General features: G+C 50.6%; 1 protein-coding gene across 1 annotated transcript; it reads right to left on the minus strand.

Annotated features, from left to right (window-relative positions):
- Positions 1-2255: 2255 nt before the first annotated feature.
- On the minus strand, positions 2256-8509 carry Atp1b2 (ATPase Na+/K+ transporting subunit beta 2). Its single transcript, XM_021176686.2, has 7 exons — positions 7807-8509; positions 5968-6096; positions 5555-5659; positions 5248-5453; positions 4971-5027; positions 4071-4169; positions 2256-3958 (listed from the first exon to the last, which is right to left on the minus strand). The coding sequence occupies exons 1-7, from the start codon at positions 7916-7918 to the stop codon at positions 3794-3796; spliced, it is 873 nt and encodes a 290-aa protein (XP_021032345.1). The 5' UTR covers positions 7919-8509; the 3' UTR covers positions 2256-3793.
- Positions 8510-13371: the final 4862 nt, after the last annotated feature.

Consider the following 13371-nt stretch of genomic DNA (forward strand, 5'->3'; position numbering starts at 1 on the left):
CCAGGCTGGCCTCGAACTCAGAAATCTGCCTGCCTCTGCCTCCCAAGTGCTGGGATTAAAGGCGTGCGCCACCACGCCGGGCTCTAACTTCGGTTTTAATGTGATGGAAAAGACCAAAAAATCGGTTGGAGAGAGGGATGCCTCAGCTGTTAAGAGCACGGGTTGCTCTTCCAGAAGACTGGGATTCCATTCCCAGCACCCGCATGGTGGCTCACAACCATCTGTAATTCCAGTTCCAGGCGAGCCAATGCCTTCTTCTGGCCAGCTTGGGCCAGGCATGAAAGTGGTGCATAGATGTACGTGTAAAAATACCCATATGCATAAAATAAAAATAACTCTTAGCAAGATTGAATCAAAAGAGAGAGAAAGAGAGAGAAGAGAAAGAGGGAGGGAAGGGGAGAGAGAGAGAGAGAGAGATATGCCTGTCATCCCAGTGCCTGGGAGGCTGATGCGGGAAGATGGTAGCAAGTTGGAGACTGGCTTAGGCTATTTTCATCCTTGCTTCAAAAAGGATGCAGGAGGCTTTTAATTTTTTTAGACAGGGTCTGCAGCTCAAGCTGGTGTCAAATTCCCATTGAAGATGATGATGAGGTTCCAGTCAGCTTCAACCTCCTGGAGTACTGGATCACAGGCCACCACCATACCCAGTTTTATGTGGCCCTGGAAACTAATCCAGGGGCAGGGGTGGGGGGTGTCACGTATGCTAGGCAGTTACTTCTGGATGAGCTACATTCCCAGGCTTCTGCCTTTTGGGATGTGAGAGGTGGCCCTGGAGTTGAACGTAGGGCGTCACACATGCTACGTTCGTTCTCTACCATTAAGCTGCACTTCCAACCAAAAAACGATCACAGAGTTATAGGTAGGTCGAGTAGCCAATAATAATTGAAGGAAAGAGTGAGTGCTGGGCACAGAGCTCTTAGTATAGCGTGTAAAGCGTTTTGGGTTCAATTCCCAACATCAAAAACGGAAAAGGGCAGGGGATAGGGAACTCTGCCTGCCATTGTCAAATATCACAAAGCATACTCTTAAAAATTAGTTAGAGCCAGGCGTGGTGGCGCACGCCTTTAATCCCAGCACTTGGGAGGCAGAGGCAGGCGGATTTCTAAGTTCGAGGCCAGCCTGGTCTACAGAGTGAGTTCCAGGACAGCCAGGGCTATAAAGGGAAACCCTGTCTTGGAAAAACAAAAACAAAACAAAACAAAAATTAAAGTTAGGCCAGGACTGGGGAGATGACTCAGAGGTTAAGAATGCACACCGGTGTTACAAAGTACCTGTGCTTCTTGCCCAGCATCCATGTAAGACAGCTCACAAGTGCCCATAACTCCTGTAACTGCAGCTCCAGGGGAGCCAAACCTCTGGCGTCCTCAGTCAGTGCACCCATGTACACAAACCCACACTCAGACGCACATGCAGATACATCATTTTTAAATAAAAATTGAAGTTAGGGGCTGGCACACACCTGCAATCCCCGTATTCAGGAAGGAAAGCTCAGAGGACTAGGAGTCCAGTCCAGGCCAGCCAGCTTTGGCAATGAACTGGTCTTAGGATTTGCTTAGAATGGTAACGTGTACATATGCATGCATGCACAGCATCATGGAAGCCAAAAAAATATGTAACACTCAGCTATGAAGAATACATTCCTTCTCCTATATAGATCAGGATCCTGGGGTGATGCACCTTAGCACTCAGAGAGCTGAAGCAGGAGAAATACCTTAAGTTTGAAATAAAAAAGAAAAAAAAATGTGAACCCCACAGTTCCTACTTTTTATACGTTAGAATCAGCTTCATTTAGTCAATGAATCTGTCTCGAAAGCATTTTCAAATCTGGTCTCCTAAACTGAAGTCCCAGCCCAGGTGCCTTCTCCTCTGAGAAGTCCCCCTGGAGCCCCTGGCAACAGATCACAATCTGTCACCCGCTGGCTCTCCTTCCTGGGAGCACACAGGTTTCTTGTGCGACAGTTTCTCATCTGCTTCTTTTGTGTCTGTTAAACTGGGGCCACGGACTCTGCCGCCTTCCTAAGTGTGTACTCACGGTGCCTAAATCCCACAGAGGCACTTTATAAACCTCGACACACTGCATCAGTTTAATGGCGCCGAAAAGGAAGGGAACTGATGTTTGGCCACTGGAGGGCAGAGGTCAAAATGAAAGCCCCTGCTCAAGGCGTGGTGTGTAACCCAGTATCACCCAAATCCACCCTCCAGTTGTTTCTCAGAGTTCTTCTAAATTCTCAGAAAAAGACAAGCACACACAGGGCTCTGTGTATGATATACATTTATATATATAATCGCTCTCAGTTTATTGTACTTTATCCTCTTTTTACAGTAGATCTGACACAGGCATTAAATAACTGCAGAAGGAGACCACTGGGAAGATGAAGGGGCAGGAAGACCTGGATACCCAAAGGGAAGAGACACAGATCCAGAGGGAGGAAAGAGGGAAGGAGCCGCTTGAGGGTGGGACGTGGGGGCTGCGGTGACGAGGGCGAGGTTGGGAAGGATAAAGAGAAGCAGAGAGACTAGAGGAATATGCTGCTCTGATGGAGCTCTGATGGACGGAAACTTGGAGCAGGGGGCTCTTTCGCAGCAACATTCTAGGGATGTTATAGGGTTGTTTGTTTGTTTGTTTGTTTTTTAAAGGCAAAAAGAGTTTGAAGGAGGCGGAGCCTAGAAACTCAGAGCTGAGCTGGAGGAGGGTGTCTGACGCTTTCAGGCTGGCATGCAGAAAGGGAAGACCTTAGTGACCAGTTAGCAACTTGCAAAGAGTAGCCAGAGAGAGGATGGGGGTGGGTAGATCTGGGCTCAGGGAGTCCCCCCAGCCAGCTGACGTTTCCAAGGTGGCTGCTGGGGATAGAGCCAAGACAGCGGCCCCTCCCCCACAGAGCTCCCTGGGAAGGAGAATTTGAAAGATATTCTGGGAAGGCCAGTGGGGGAAGGGAGCCATCAGTTAAAAAACAAAGTGGATATTCAGAGCAGGTCAAGCCCGCCGGAGTAGGAGCCATTTGGATGACAGGAGGGACCAGGAAGAAGTTAAAAGTCTAGGCCTACTAGAGAATTTTCTAGAAGAATTAAAGACTTCTCTTCCAGTCATCCTTTGGAGTCACAGTTGGGGGAGAAGCAGGATGTACCAGGAAGGACGGAAAAGGCCACAGAACCAACTTGTATTGAGCTACAAATGGCAGCTTTTCAGAGGGAGAGGGATCAGGTAGAGGAGAGGGCAGAACTGCTGGAGGAACCAGAAGTCAAAGCTACCAAGATACTGGCTATGGTGGCAGAAGTGTGAAGAGATGAAAGGAAAGTGGCTAGAGCCTTGTAAAGGGAAGAAGGACAGTGTTCACCCCTGGGAAGCAAATGGCTGAAACGGGTGGGAGGGATCTGTGGGGTACAGGCTGGGTGGATGAGACCATTTCCTGTGCCTCTCAAGGGATGGGAGTAGAAACTGAAACAGGAGCTGTAAGGGCATCTCATTCATAAACTCAAACTAGAAAACCTCCAACAGTGCTGAGGCCCTCGTGCTTGCTAGGCAAGTCCTCTGTCACTGAGTGACAACTCCCGGCTCCCGAACTAGAAAACTCCCGACTCCTCTCTGTCTCTGGTTAAGCTAAGGTTGGAAGATGTTGGAAATTGTGTGGACATCAGGCTAGGTAGAGAAGTTGAGGAAAGGGTGTGAGGCTCAGACAAGTCATAGCTCTGTTATAAAAAATACCTTTGGGGTGGGTGAGGGAGGGATCAGGCAGGGCCAAGGACATTCCAGAAGCACCCACAGGAGAGTGTGGGCGGGTGGGAGTGGGGAGCCTCAGGTTTTGTTGATCCGGAGTTTGAAGGCCACACGGCCAGCGAACTTGTCCCGCTCATCGTCTGTGGCAATATTGGCAGCGTTGATGCGGCATTCAACATTCACCTCCACGTTGGGGGTCACATTCAGGAACTTCACAGCCACCAAGGGCTGAGTATAGTTTACCTGGGCCAAGGGAAGGAAAAGACTTCAGCCTCTGGTACCTTGGCATCTTTCCCAAGAACCCCATTTTGTCATTCAGGAGCCACTGTCAAGGACCTTCCGAGGTGGGACTTACATGGAACTTTTTGCCATAGTAGGGAAAGTACATCAGATCAATGGTGCCATTAGCAGGGAACATGACAAAGTGGCCAAGGTTCTCAGCATCTTCATCTCTCTGTGGGGGTGCAGGAAGGTTAAGGGGAGAGGATGTTAGGAACAGCAGGCACCTGGAAGCGCTCACAAGACTTCCCTCCGTACCTCCTTCATCCCGAATTATCCCTGTCAAATTTGTTTTCTTTGAGCTGTGCATCTGCTCGGGTAGCTGTGTGTGCGTCTGTGTGTGTGCATGCACACATGTTCCTATCTGCACGTCTGCAGATAGGGGTGGCCTATCTCCCATCAGACTAGGTCTTCTAAGGGTGCTGACAACACGGTGAGGGCCTTCTAACTCCACCATCAACCAACAAGTTCTTACCCCGTCCTTGGGAATCAGTCTCTGGAGCAGAGCCAAGAAAGAACAGATAAACAGTCAAGGCTCAGTAGGAAGGAGGAGAGCTTCTAGAGAGGACAGAATTGGCTGCAGGGTTCCAAGGACAACTAGTTGTAGCAAAGGGTGCTAACTGAGCAGCAGCTCGCAGACTGAGGGAACTGAGAAACAAGGCATGATGGGAGAGTGGAAGAAACCCAGACAACTGAGATGTAAGAAGAAGTTGACAGGGAAGGAACCAGAGGCCAGAGCTTTGGTGCAGGAAGGAATAGGTCTATCTCCAGGAGAGCAGGCTCTCTTTATCCTAGAGAGAAGCAATAGGGCTAAGAGCCTCTTAGAGCTAAAACTGCATAGGTGCCCACTCTTACCCCCTTGTCCCTATAGTGCTGGGGCCTCTGAAAGCACAAAAAGATAGGGAGATATGGGTGAAGCACTCAGAAACCAGGAAGTCTAACCAGGTGGGCAGGTAAGGAGGGCCCCCACACTCACCTTGCCAACACAGGTGACGTTCATGCTCTGGTTTGCCCCAGCATAGAAGTTGATGACCTAGAGAAAGGAGGGAGGGTGGATTTAGAAGAAGTTGCCACATACTGGCGTCTAGCCTTTCTGCTCCGGGGTTTAGCTTCCAATAGCCCCACCTCTTAAAACAAACTACCAAAAAAATCTCTTTAATGCCCATTAACCCCAATGAAAGGACACATTAGTAAACAGATGGTGGCCCCAGCTCCCTCCTCCATCCTCCCCAGGAGACCAATGTCATGGATACCCGATTCATTTTGATGAAGACACAGGGCTGCCCGGTGCTGTAACCATAGTGGGTAGGGTCCCCAATGCCAGAGCAGTCGCCCAGTTGGGTCCGGTTGAACTGGCAGGCACGTTTTGGATAGTTCAGAACCCCATTATCAGGTTGCTCATAATATCGCCCAGGACGGCAGACATCATTCTTCTGTGCTTGGATGGAGTCGTTGTAAGCTAGGAGGTGGGAGAAAGACAGAGAAGGTCAGAGGCCGAATGTCTCACTTCCAGGGTCCTGGATTCCTTCCCCCAAGGTCCTGGACTAGCCCCACACTCACGTTCCAAGAACTTGTTGAGCTTCTGAACATGCTGACCCCAGCTTTCGGTGTCACTAATGTTGACAATGACATCAAGGTTCTCAGTCTTGGGTCGAATCATCAAGCCTAGAGCCAACAGGAGAGAAGACCGGGGAGTCACATAAGATGAAGAGAACACATCAAGGGACATGGACAGATATGAAGAACACCGGTGTCAGGTGGGGGCAAAGATCTGAAACTGCCTTCCTGGGAGAGCAATCCCCTGTGGCATATGCCACGTCTCCAAATCACATGACTCCCGGATGCAGGGCATGGGAAGGAAGGCCAAGTTCAAGAATTCCCCCATCCAACTCCTGGAAAGAACTATACATTCCTTGTGAGGCCTTGAGGACACAGTAGTTCCAGTGACCGGTAAGGGGGAACTCTTCTCTCACCTGGTGTGGCCAGTCGATCCTGGTACTTGGGGGTATGGTCAGAGACGGTCTGCAGCATTACCCACATGGTGAGGCTGAACATGGCCGTGAGGAAGCCATAGAAGACGAGGTAGAAGAGGAGGATGAAGGCTAGGGTAGAGGAACTAGAGTCAGCAGCTCCCACATCTTCCACCAACCCCTCTCTTCCTCCTTCCTCTCAAGCTGTGTTCGGGGATAGGCCAAGGAGCGACAGGATATCTTAGGGCCTTCCCTTGGGAGCTAAAGGAAACAAGCTGGAAACAGGCAGGGTCCAGCTCCAGCCCTGACTCCCAGACTCCTCCTGGGGCACAGTGAAGTCTGACCTTTTGGAGGCCACAAGAGACCTAAACTGTAGTTGTTGTGACAACTCCAAGAATAGGCCACTGTCATTCTGCGGCTAATGCATTTCCAACTTTTCAACCCTGCATGGTCCTAGAAAGGTAGCATCTGTCCCTGCTGTATCGGAACTCGAGCTTAGAGCTATCTCAGAGCACAAGGATCTGTATGCAACCTGGTAACTGGACTACATTCTCAGCCAAATTCTTATTACCTCAGAGGACTCAGGTAGCAAGGTCTGTCTGTCTGTCTGTTTCTTGCCCTGAGCAAGCAGCCTCTGAAATGAGGGGCTAATGGCCCAGCAGTCACCCCTACCTTTAACTCACACAGGATCTTGGCCAGAGTCAAGGAGAAGACAGAATCCCCTAGAAGCCTTCCCTGGACATCATCTCTCACGACTCCTATCCTAAGCCTCCCGTGAGGAGGACATGCTGTTCCAATCTCCCTGAACTCTCCTCAGTCTTTCTACCTAAGAAGACACAGTTCCTCTGTGGAGGCTTCTGGGTAGCCCAAGCATCCATCCATTGATCCTTCATATTCCCACAGGGTCTTGGGTTCCTTGAGGACAAGGGCTGCATTGCTCTCCTTTCATGGTCCCCTAAGCCTCAGGTGGGTGGTCTGATGAAGACTGTGTCCAATCAATGTGGATATGTCGTAAATTATGTCACACAGAATCCCTTGTGCCTCAATTCTCCAGCTTGGCACTGTCTTTTGCAAGACTGTCAGTCACCCTTACCTCACCGGGTACCCATCAGCAGCCCCTGACTACATAAGTCCTTGCACACCCATGAGGTAAGGGTAGAGAGTTCTTCCAAGGCATCTGAGTCCCATGTAAACACCCTGCCTGAGGATGTACCCATATCAGCAGTGACCATTACTCCCTCCACCTCTGACATCTGAAAACCTCAAGCCTGGAAAATACAATCCCTTCTGGCAGCCCCCCACCCACAAAGCAGCCACAGAGGACTCCAAACGCCCAATGGTGGAATACAGACAAACAACTTCCGCTGTTAAGAACGCCCCCCCCCAAGACCCCCCTGCCAGATCCGCCTCCTCATGAATGTTCCCAGGGTCTAAGGGGGTGGGTGAGAGCTAAAAATAAAGGAGGTTGGCTAGCTAGTGAGAGCCAGAGGGAGAGTTAGGGCACTCTTCGGGGAGAGGGATTGATGACAGTGTGCAGCCACAGGGCCTGAGCCGGAGCGGGAGCGCCATGGCACGGACACGCGCGCAGAGCCCGCGACCCCCCGCCCGAGGGGGCTCCGCGGGGGGCGGGCAGGCGGCAGTGACCTACTTTCTCCGCCTCCGCAGCGGCCAGTCAGAGAGATTAGACCGCTGATTCGGGGCCCCTCCCGATCCAAAGCCCGACAGTGGGGGCTGGACGCCAGGGACGCGGCAGGGGAGCTGGGGCGACGCCCGCAGGACCCTGCGCCCCAAAGGCATCGCCGAGCGGTCAGCTACCACCTTTCCCGCGCCAGCCCCGCGTACCCCAGCTGGTCCCGGTGCGCCCCATGAACTGGTGCGTCCGCGGGTTCCACACGAACTCCTTCCACTCCTCAACCACCTGCCCGCAGCTCTTCTTCTCTTTCTGGATGACCATCTTGGAGGCACGGGGCGAGTCCCGGCGCGCTGCTGGGGGCTGCGGAGAAGCCGGGGCGTCGCGCGCTGAAGCCCTCCACGCACCAAATGCGCGCGGGAGCGAGGCAGGGAGACTCCAGTCAGATATGCAGCTGCTGCAAATTCCGGGGTGCACAGCCACGCACTGTGGTCTGCTGGCAGTGCGGCGAAGGTGCGCCGAGGCTAGGCCCCCCGACTGCGATAGAAAGGGGGGCTGTCAAAACAGGGAAAGATAACCAGGGAAAGGGATGCCGAGGCACCTTCACCCCACACACCGCCTAGAAGCAAAACAAAAAGGGGTGCAAAACCAGACGGCTCCAAAATTCGAGCGAAACGCAGAAAAAGCGGGGTGCAAAGAAGCAGGGAAAGATGGGGGAGGGAGCCGCCCCGAAATCCGAGATGCAAAGAGGCTGTAGAACGCGGCAGGTGGCCGATTAAGGCTTCTCCGACGAACGGCGACAGCCACACCACAGTTGGCCCAGCCAGTGGGAGCTGGGGCGGGGGACAAGCAGTTAGGGGAGGGGAAAGACAAGGAAGGGGCCCCCCAGCCGGAGGCTCCGCTCCTCAGCAGTGCGGGGAGCGCGGTCCCTGCGCACAGTCTTTATAGTCTGTGACTCTGAGGGTGTCCGCCCCCTTCCCACCCACCCCTCAGGAACCCCGCCTCTTCGTTGCTCGCTCAGGAGACCTCATACATATGCAAATGAAGGTGAATTGGACCCGCCCTTTGGCGCCTTTTTTTTTTTTTTGGTTCTAGCGCGGGTTCTTCCCTACCCCAGACCCCAGGTACAGTACTGAAACAAGATTGGAAAAGAAGACAGAGGGTGAGAGTCTGGGTAGAGCTAAAGAAGAGAACACCTCCTGAGAGGCTCAAACTGAAAGACAAGCTGATACGTACTCAAAAGTGGGGGGCCCGGGGCAGGGAATTTAAAAAGAGACTAAGATAGAGTTACTTCGAAAGCCTCCGGAACAGAGGGCTGAATGTGAGGGGAATAAAGAAAAGCAAGCGCCAGACACCAAGAAAGAGCCTAGAAACTAGAACACAGAGAGGAATAGAAGCCACCACAGGACGCCCTTCTCGGTTCCACTGGCTCCTTTGTCCAACCTACCTGTTCTCCATGACCAGGGTCCCTGCCATCTTCCCAAACTTGTTTGAGGCCCCAGAATTTCCCTGTGTCCCTGATCTACAGCCAGGTCTGCATGGGTCCTGCCTTCCAGTCGCCCCCCGCCCGTCGCCCCCCAGGTCTGATCTCTGGCCCACGCTTGCTGGAGCTCCTACACCTGATGCCCCAGCTCTGGAAACCGGGCTCCCTTGGAGTGATGTTGCAGCCAATAGCTTAAAAAGAAGAGGGGCGGGCTGGAGAGATGGCTCAGCAGTTAAGAGCACTGACTGCTCCTCTGAAGGTCCTGAGTTCAAATCCCAACAACCACATGGTGGCTCAACCATCCATAATGAGATCTGACCTTCTTGTGTGTCTGAAGACAGCTACAGTGTACTTACATATAATAATAAATAAATCAAAGAAGAAGAAGGAGGAGGAGTTGGAGGAGGAAGAGGAGGAGGAAGAGGCAGCAGAAAGAAGAGCCAGATATGTTAATCCATGCTGGTAACCCAAACTGAAGGTGTGAGGATAATGTCTGAAGCCAGCCTGGGCTAGTAGAGAAATCTTGTCACAAAAATAAAGCCTCTGTGTGTGTGTGTGTTAAGGCCACAAGAAGCAAGGGCAGTTAGGAGACATTGCAGCATGTAAGTATTCTAGGTAAGAGAGGCGACTGACTTGAACAAGGACATCAAGGTGGAAGATGGAGATACGAGAATGAATTAAAGACCTAGTCCAGAAGTAGGGCGAGTAAACAACAGCATAAGGCGGCAAAGGAAAGGATCAAGGCTGGCACCTGGGTTTCCCTCTTGAGCACATGGAACATGAACTAACTTGTATGCTCTGTCTATGCAATTACATTGTAAACTTCCCCTCCCCCACCCCAGTGCTAAGGCCTAAAACCCAGGGCCCTAAATGTAACTGGCAAATACTCTACCACTGAACTACCTCCCCCACCCTAGACTCTATGCTTTTGTTTTGTTTTTGGTTTTTCGAGACAGGGTTTCTCTGTATAGCCCTGGCTGTCCTAGAACTCACTCTGTAGACCAGGCTGGCCTCGAACTCAGAAATCTGCCTGCCTCTGCTGGGATTACAGGCATATGCCACCACGCCCAACTGACTCTATGCTTTTTGAGAGTAGACCTTTATCTTTTTTTTTTTTTTTTTTTTTTTTTTTTTTTTTTNCACTCACTTTGTAGACCAGGCTGGCCTCGAACTCAGAAATCCGCCTGCCTCTGCCTCCCGAGTGCTGGGATTAAAGGCGTGCGCCACCACGCCCAGCTTAGACCTTTATCTTAAGATAGTGCTGGTTGCTGAATTCAGCTTAAATATGGAATGGCTTCTTCTGCAAGAAGCCCCGGGAAAGCAGCTTGATCTGTCCAATGGAAGAATGCTAAAGGAGAACCCTAAAATGGACACACACACACACCATGGCAAATACAGCCTATGGCGGCTTCTCAGCTTCTACCCTGGGCACTAAGCTCACTTTCTTAGAAAAGAGGGGGTGAATACCTTCTGGACACTAGAGATAGGTCACAGAGTAGGATGCCTGTCGCTCCCTTTCTTATGTCTTCTATAGGTAAGGAGGGGGTAGATGGGGGGGAGGGAGGGAGGGAGGGAGGAGTTCTGTATTGAATGCCTGACCCATACTCAGAGGGAGACAAGCTGAGAAAGGGGAAATCCAGAAGAGCCTGTGATGGACCTAGGGGCAAACCTTAAGGCTGGGGCTACAGCTCATAGGCACGATGCTTTCTTCTATGTGCAGAGCCCTGGGTTCAATCCCAAGCAAAAGAGGAGCAGGAGGAGAAAAAACTCTTCTTTTGGAATCTGCCTCCATTCGAGATGTCCAGAGAGGAAGGAGTTAGATGGCTGCCCCTCCCCTCTGTCCCAGAGGCAGAGACGGTCCACAGTCAAAGGTCTATGCTCCTTCATACCCTCCTATTTAACCTTTATTACCATTATTTACCCCACCCATCTGTGTGTGTGTGTCGTGTGTGTGTGTGTGTATGTATGCAGAAGTCAGAATACAACTTGTGGGAGTTAGTTCTCTCCACATATTTTATGTGAGCCCTAGGAATGAAACTCAGCCAGCCATGCTCGCTAGCAGCTTGGTACCTACTGAGCCACCCAGCCCTGAGTCCAGAATTTAGAGGAATGAGTTAAACAAGGTGGAATTTTGCAAAGACAAAGACTAAGAAAGCTTAGTTTTTACAAGCTGAAAGGAACCTTCTGGTACAGCTCCATGGTGGAGCGCTTGCCTTGCATGTGTGAGGTACTAAGACCAACTGCTCCAGTGGTTAGGATGGTGATTTCTACGTTGCTTGTATTTTATCACAACTGAAACAAAACAAAACAGTTAGATAAAACAGAAACGTTCTCCACAGACCACATGGAGCCCAGACTCTCAGCAGGACACACCAGCCCTTTCATCACATGACCCAAGGAGCCTCCCCAGTCTACCTTCCTTCATCTCTGTCTGCCCAAGGCTCAACCCTCCCTCCCCTGGTTCTCTAGACTTAGCAGCCTCAAATTTATTCATCAAGAACTAAAGGAGACTTAAATAAAGAAAAAAAAAAAATCCAACAACAATAGAGCTCACATCTTGGGCACTTTTCATATGCCAAGTACTGTAGTAGATGTTTTTACCTAAATGATTCTATCAAATCTTTAGAGCACCCCCAGAGACAGAGTAATGTAGATGTCTGTGAGTTCGATACCAGCCTGGTTTATCTAGTGAGTTCTGGGACAGCCAGAGTTATAAAATTAAACTCAGTCTAAAAAAATGGTAGAGACTGACAGTTACAATCATTTGTTCAATTTCACACAATGTAATATAGCTCATTCCTTTGATATACCTTGATGAAATTAATATCTAGGTTTCCTGTAGCTATCACTGGGTTGTGGGGAAGATATCACTTCCTTCCTTCCTTCCTTCCTTCCTTCCTTCCTTCCTTCCTTTATTTATTTACTTTGGTTTTTTTCGAGACAGGGTTTCTCTGTGTAGCCCTGGCTGTCCTGGAACTCACTCTGTAGACCAGGCTGGCCTCGAAATCAGAAATCTGCCTGCCTCTGCCTCCCGAGTACTGGGATTAAAGGTGTGTGCCGCCAGGACCAGAACCTGTTTTTCCCTTTAGCTATCCCAGTTAGGGGCTGGGATAGCATCTCCATGTCAGAGCACTTCTCTCAGCATACCCATGATCCTAGATAAAAGTGGGGCATGGAGGTGATCTATCTAGTGAGCTCAGGCCAGCCAGAACTATATAGTAAAACCCTGCCTGGAAGTGGGATGGGGGAAGAAGCAGAAACATAAAGAAAGCATACTGAAGCCTAGAAATGTAATTCAGTTGGTAGAGTGTTTGCCTAGGAAGCACATGTTTACATTTGCCATGGTGGCACTTGTAGTGCCGGCGCTCAAAGGGTGGAGGCAGTAGCATCAGGCATTCACAGGTCATCTTCAGCTGCACAAAGTTGGAAGCCAGCTTGGGCAACATGAAACACTGTTTCAAAAAAAAAAAAAGTTGTGTTTTTGTTTGTTTGTTTGTTTGTTTGTTTTAAATAGCATTTTACATACATATCTCTCTTCCAGGGACAACAGGGACATTATCAGGTCTTCTTCATCCTTAAAATCTCTGTGGATGACCTAACACAGTGCTTGGCACCCTGTCTGCAGCTAATAAATGTTAGCTGAAAGAGAAAGAGAGAAGAGAGAGGAGGGGGACAGAGGGCAGGGAGGGGTGGAGGGAGGGAGCGAGAGACGCAGTGGCTAGGGTGGTAGGGTGGAATCAGTAGGGCAGGCCAGCCCTTGAGGGCTTCAGGATGTGCTGCCAAATCTGGAAAGTTTTCTTTTGGAGGGGGGAGTGGGTGTTGGAGAAGACAAGGGAAGCTGAGCAGTCTCAGTCGATGCCCTTGGTGGGGGCTTGGCAAAGTCTGTGTCAAAGCAAAGTCAGTCTTAATGAAAGAGTGTAGACAGCCTTGGACTGCGGTCAGGAATCCTGGAATCTAGGGCAGGCAGCAGAAGAGAGGTGGAGGGCACAGTGTCCTGGAGAGCACAGGGTAGGGGCAGAGGAGGAGAAGGAACCCCTGGGACAGCCTGAGCACATGAAGTTACCCGGAACTCAGCCCTCCTTGATAGATGCTCACCTTTGTTCAGACTCTTCGACCCAACCCCTGTGGTAGAACACCTGAGACATCCACTGGGTGACCTCTCATTACTTAGGTCTCCACTCCAGTGACATTACCTCATGGGCCTTTCCGCCATCCTCCCTCTACTCCAGTCTTGGCTCTTACTCCCTTTATAGTTATTTTATTTTATTATTTTTTTTTTTGAAGCAGGGTTTCT

This window comes from Mus caroli, chromosome 11 (genome assembly GCF_900094665.2).
Source record: "Mus caroli chromosome 11, CAROLI_EIJ_v1.1, whole genome shotgun sequence".
Lineage (NCBI taxonomy): Eukaryota > Metazoa > Chordata > Mammalia > Rodentia > Muridae > Mus > Mus caroli.

Bases quoted from the DNA above. Each gene is read 5' to 3' on its own strand.
- Atp1b2 (XM_021176686.2), bottom strand. From the start codon at position 7,918: ATGGTCATCCAGAAAGAGAAGAAGAGCTGCGGGCAGGTGGTTGAGGAG. The intron at 6,097-7,806 runs GTACGCGGGGCT...CCTCTACCCTAG, and splicing joins GCGCACCGGGACCAGCTGGG to CCTTCATCCTCCTCTTCTAC. The intron at 3,959-4,070 runs GTAAGTCCCACC...CCCTTGGCCCAG, and splicing joins ACTATGGCAAAAAGTTCCAT to GTAAACTATACTCAGCCCTT.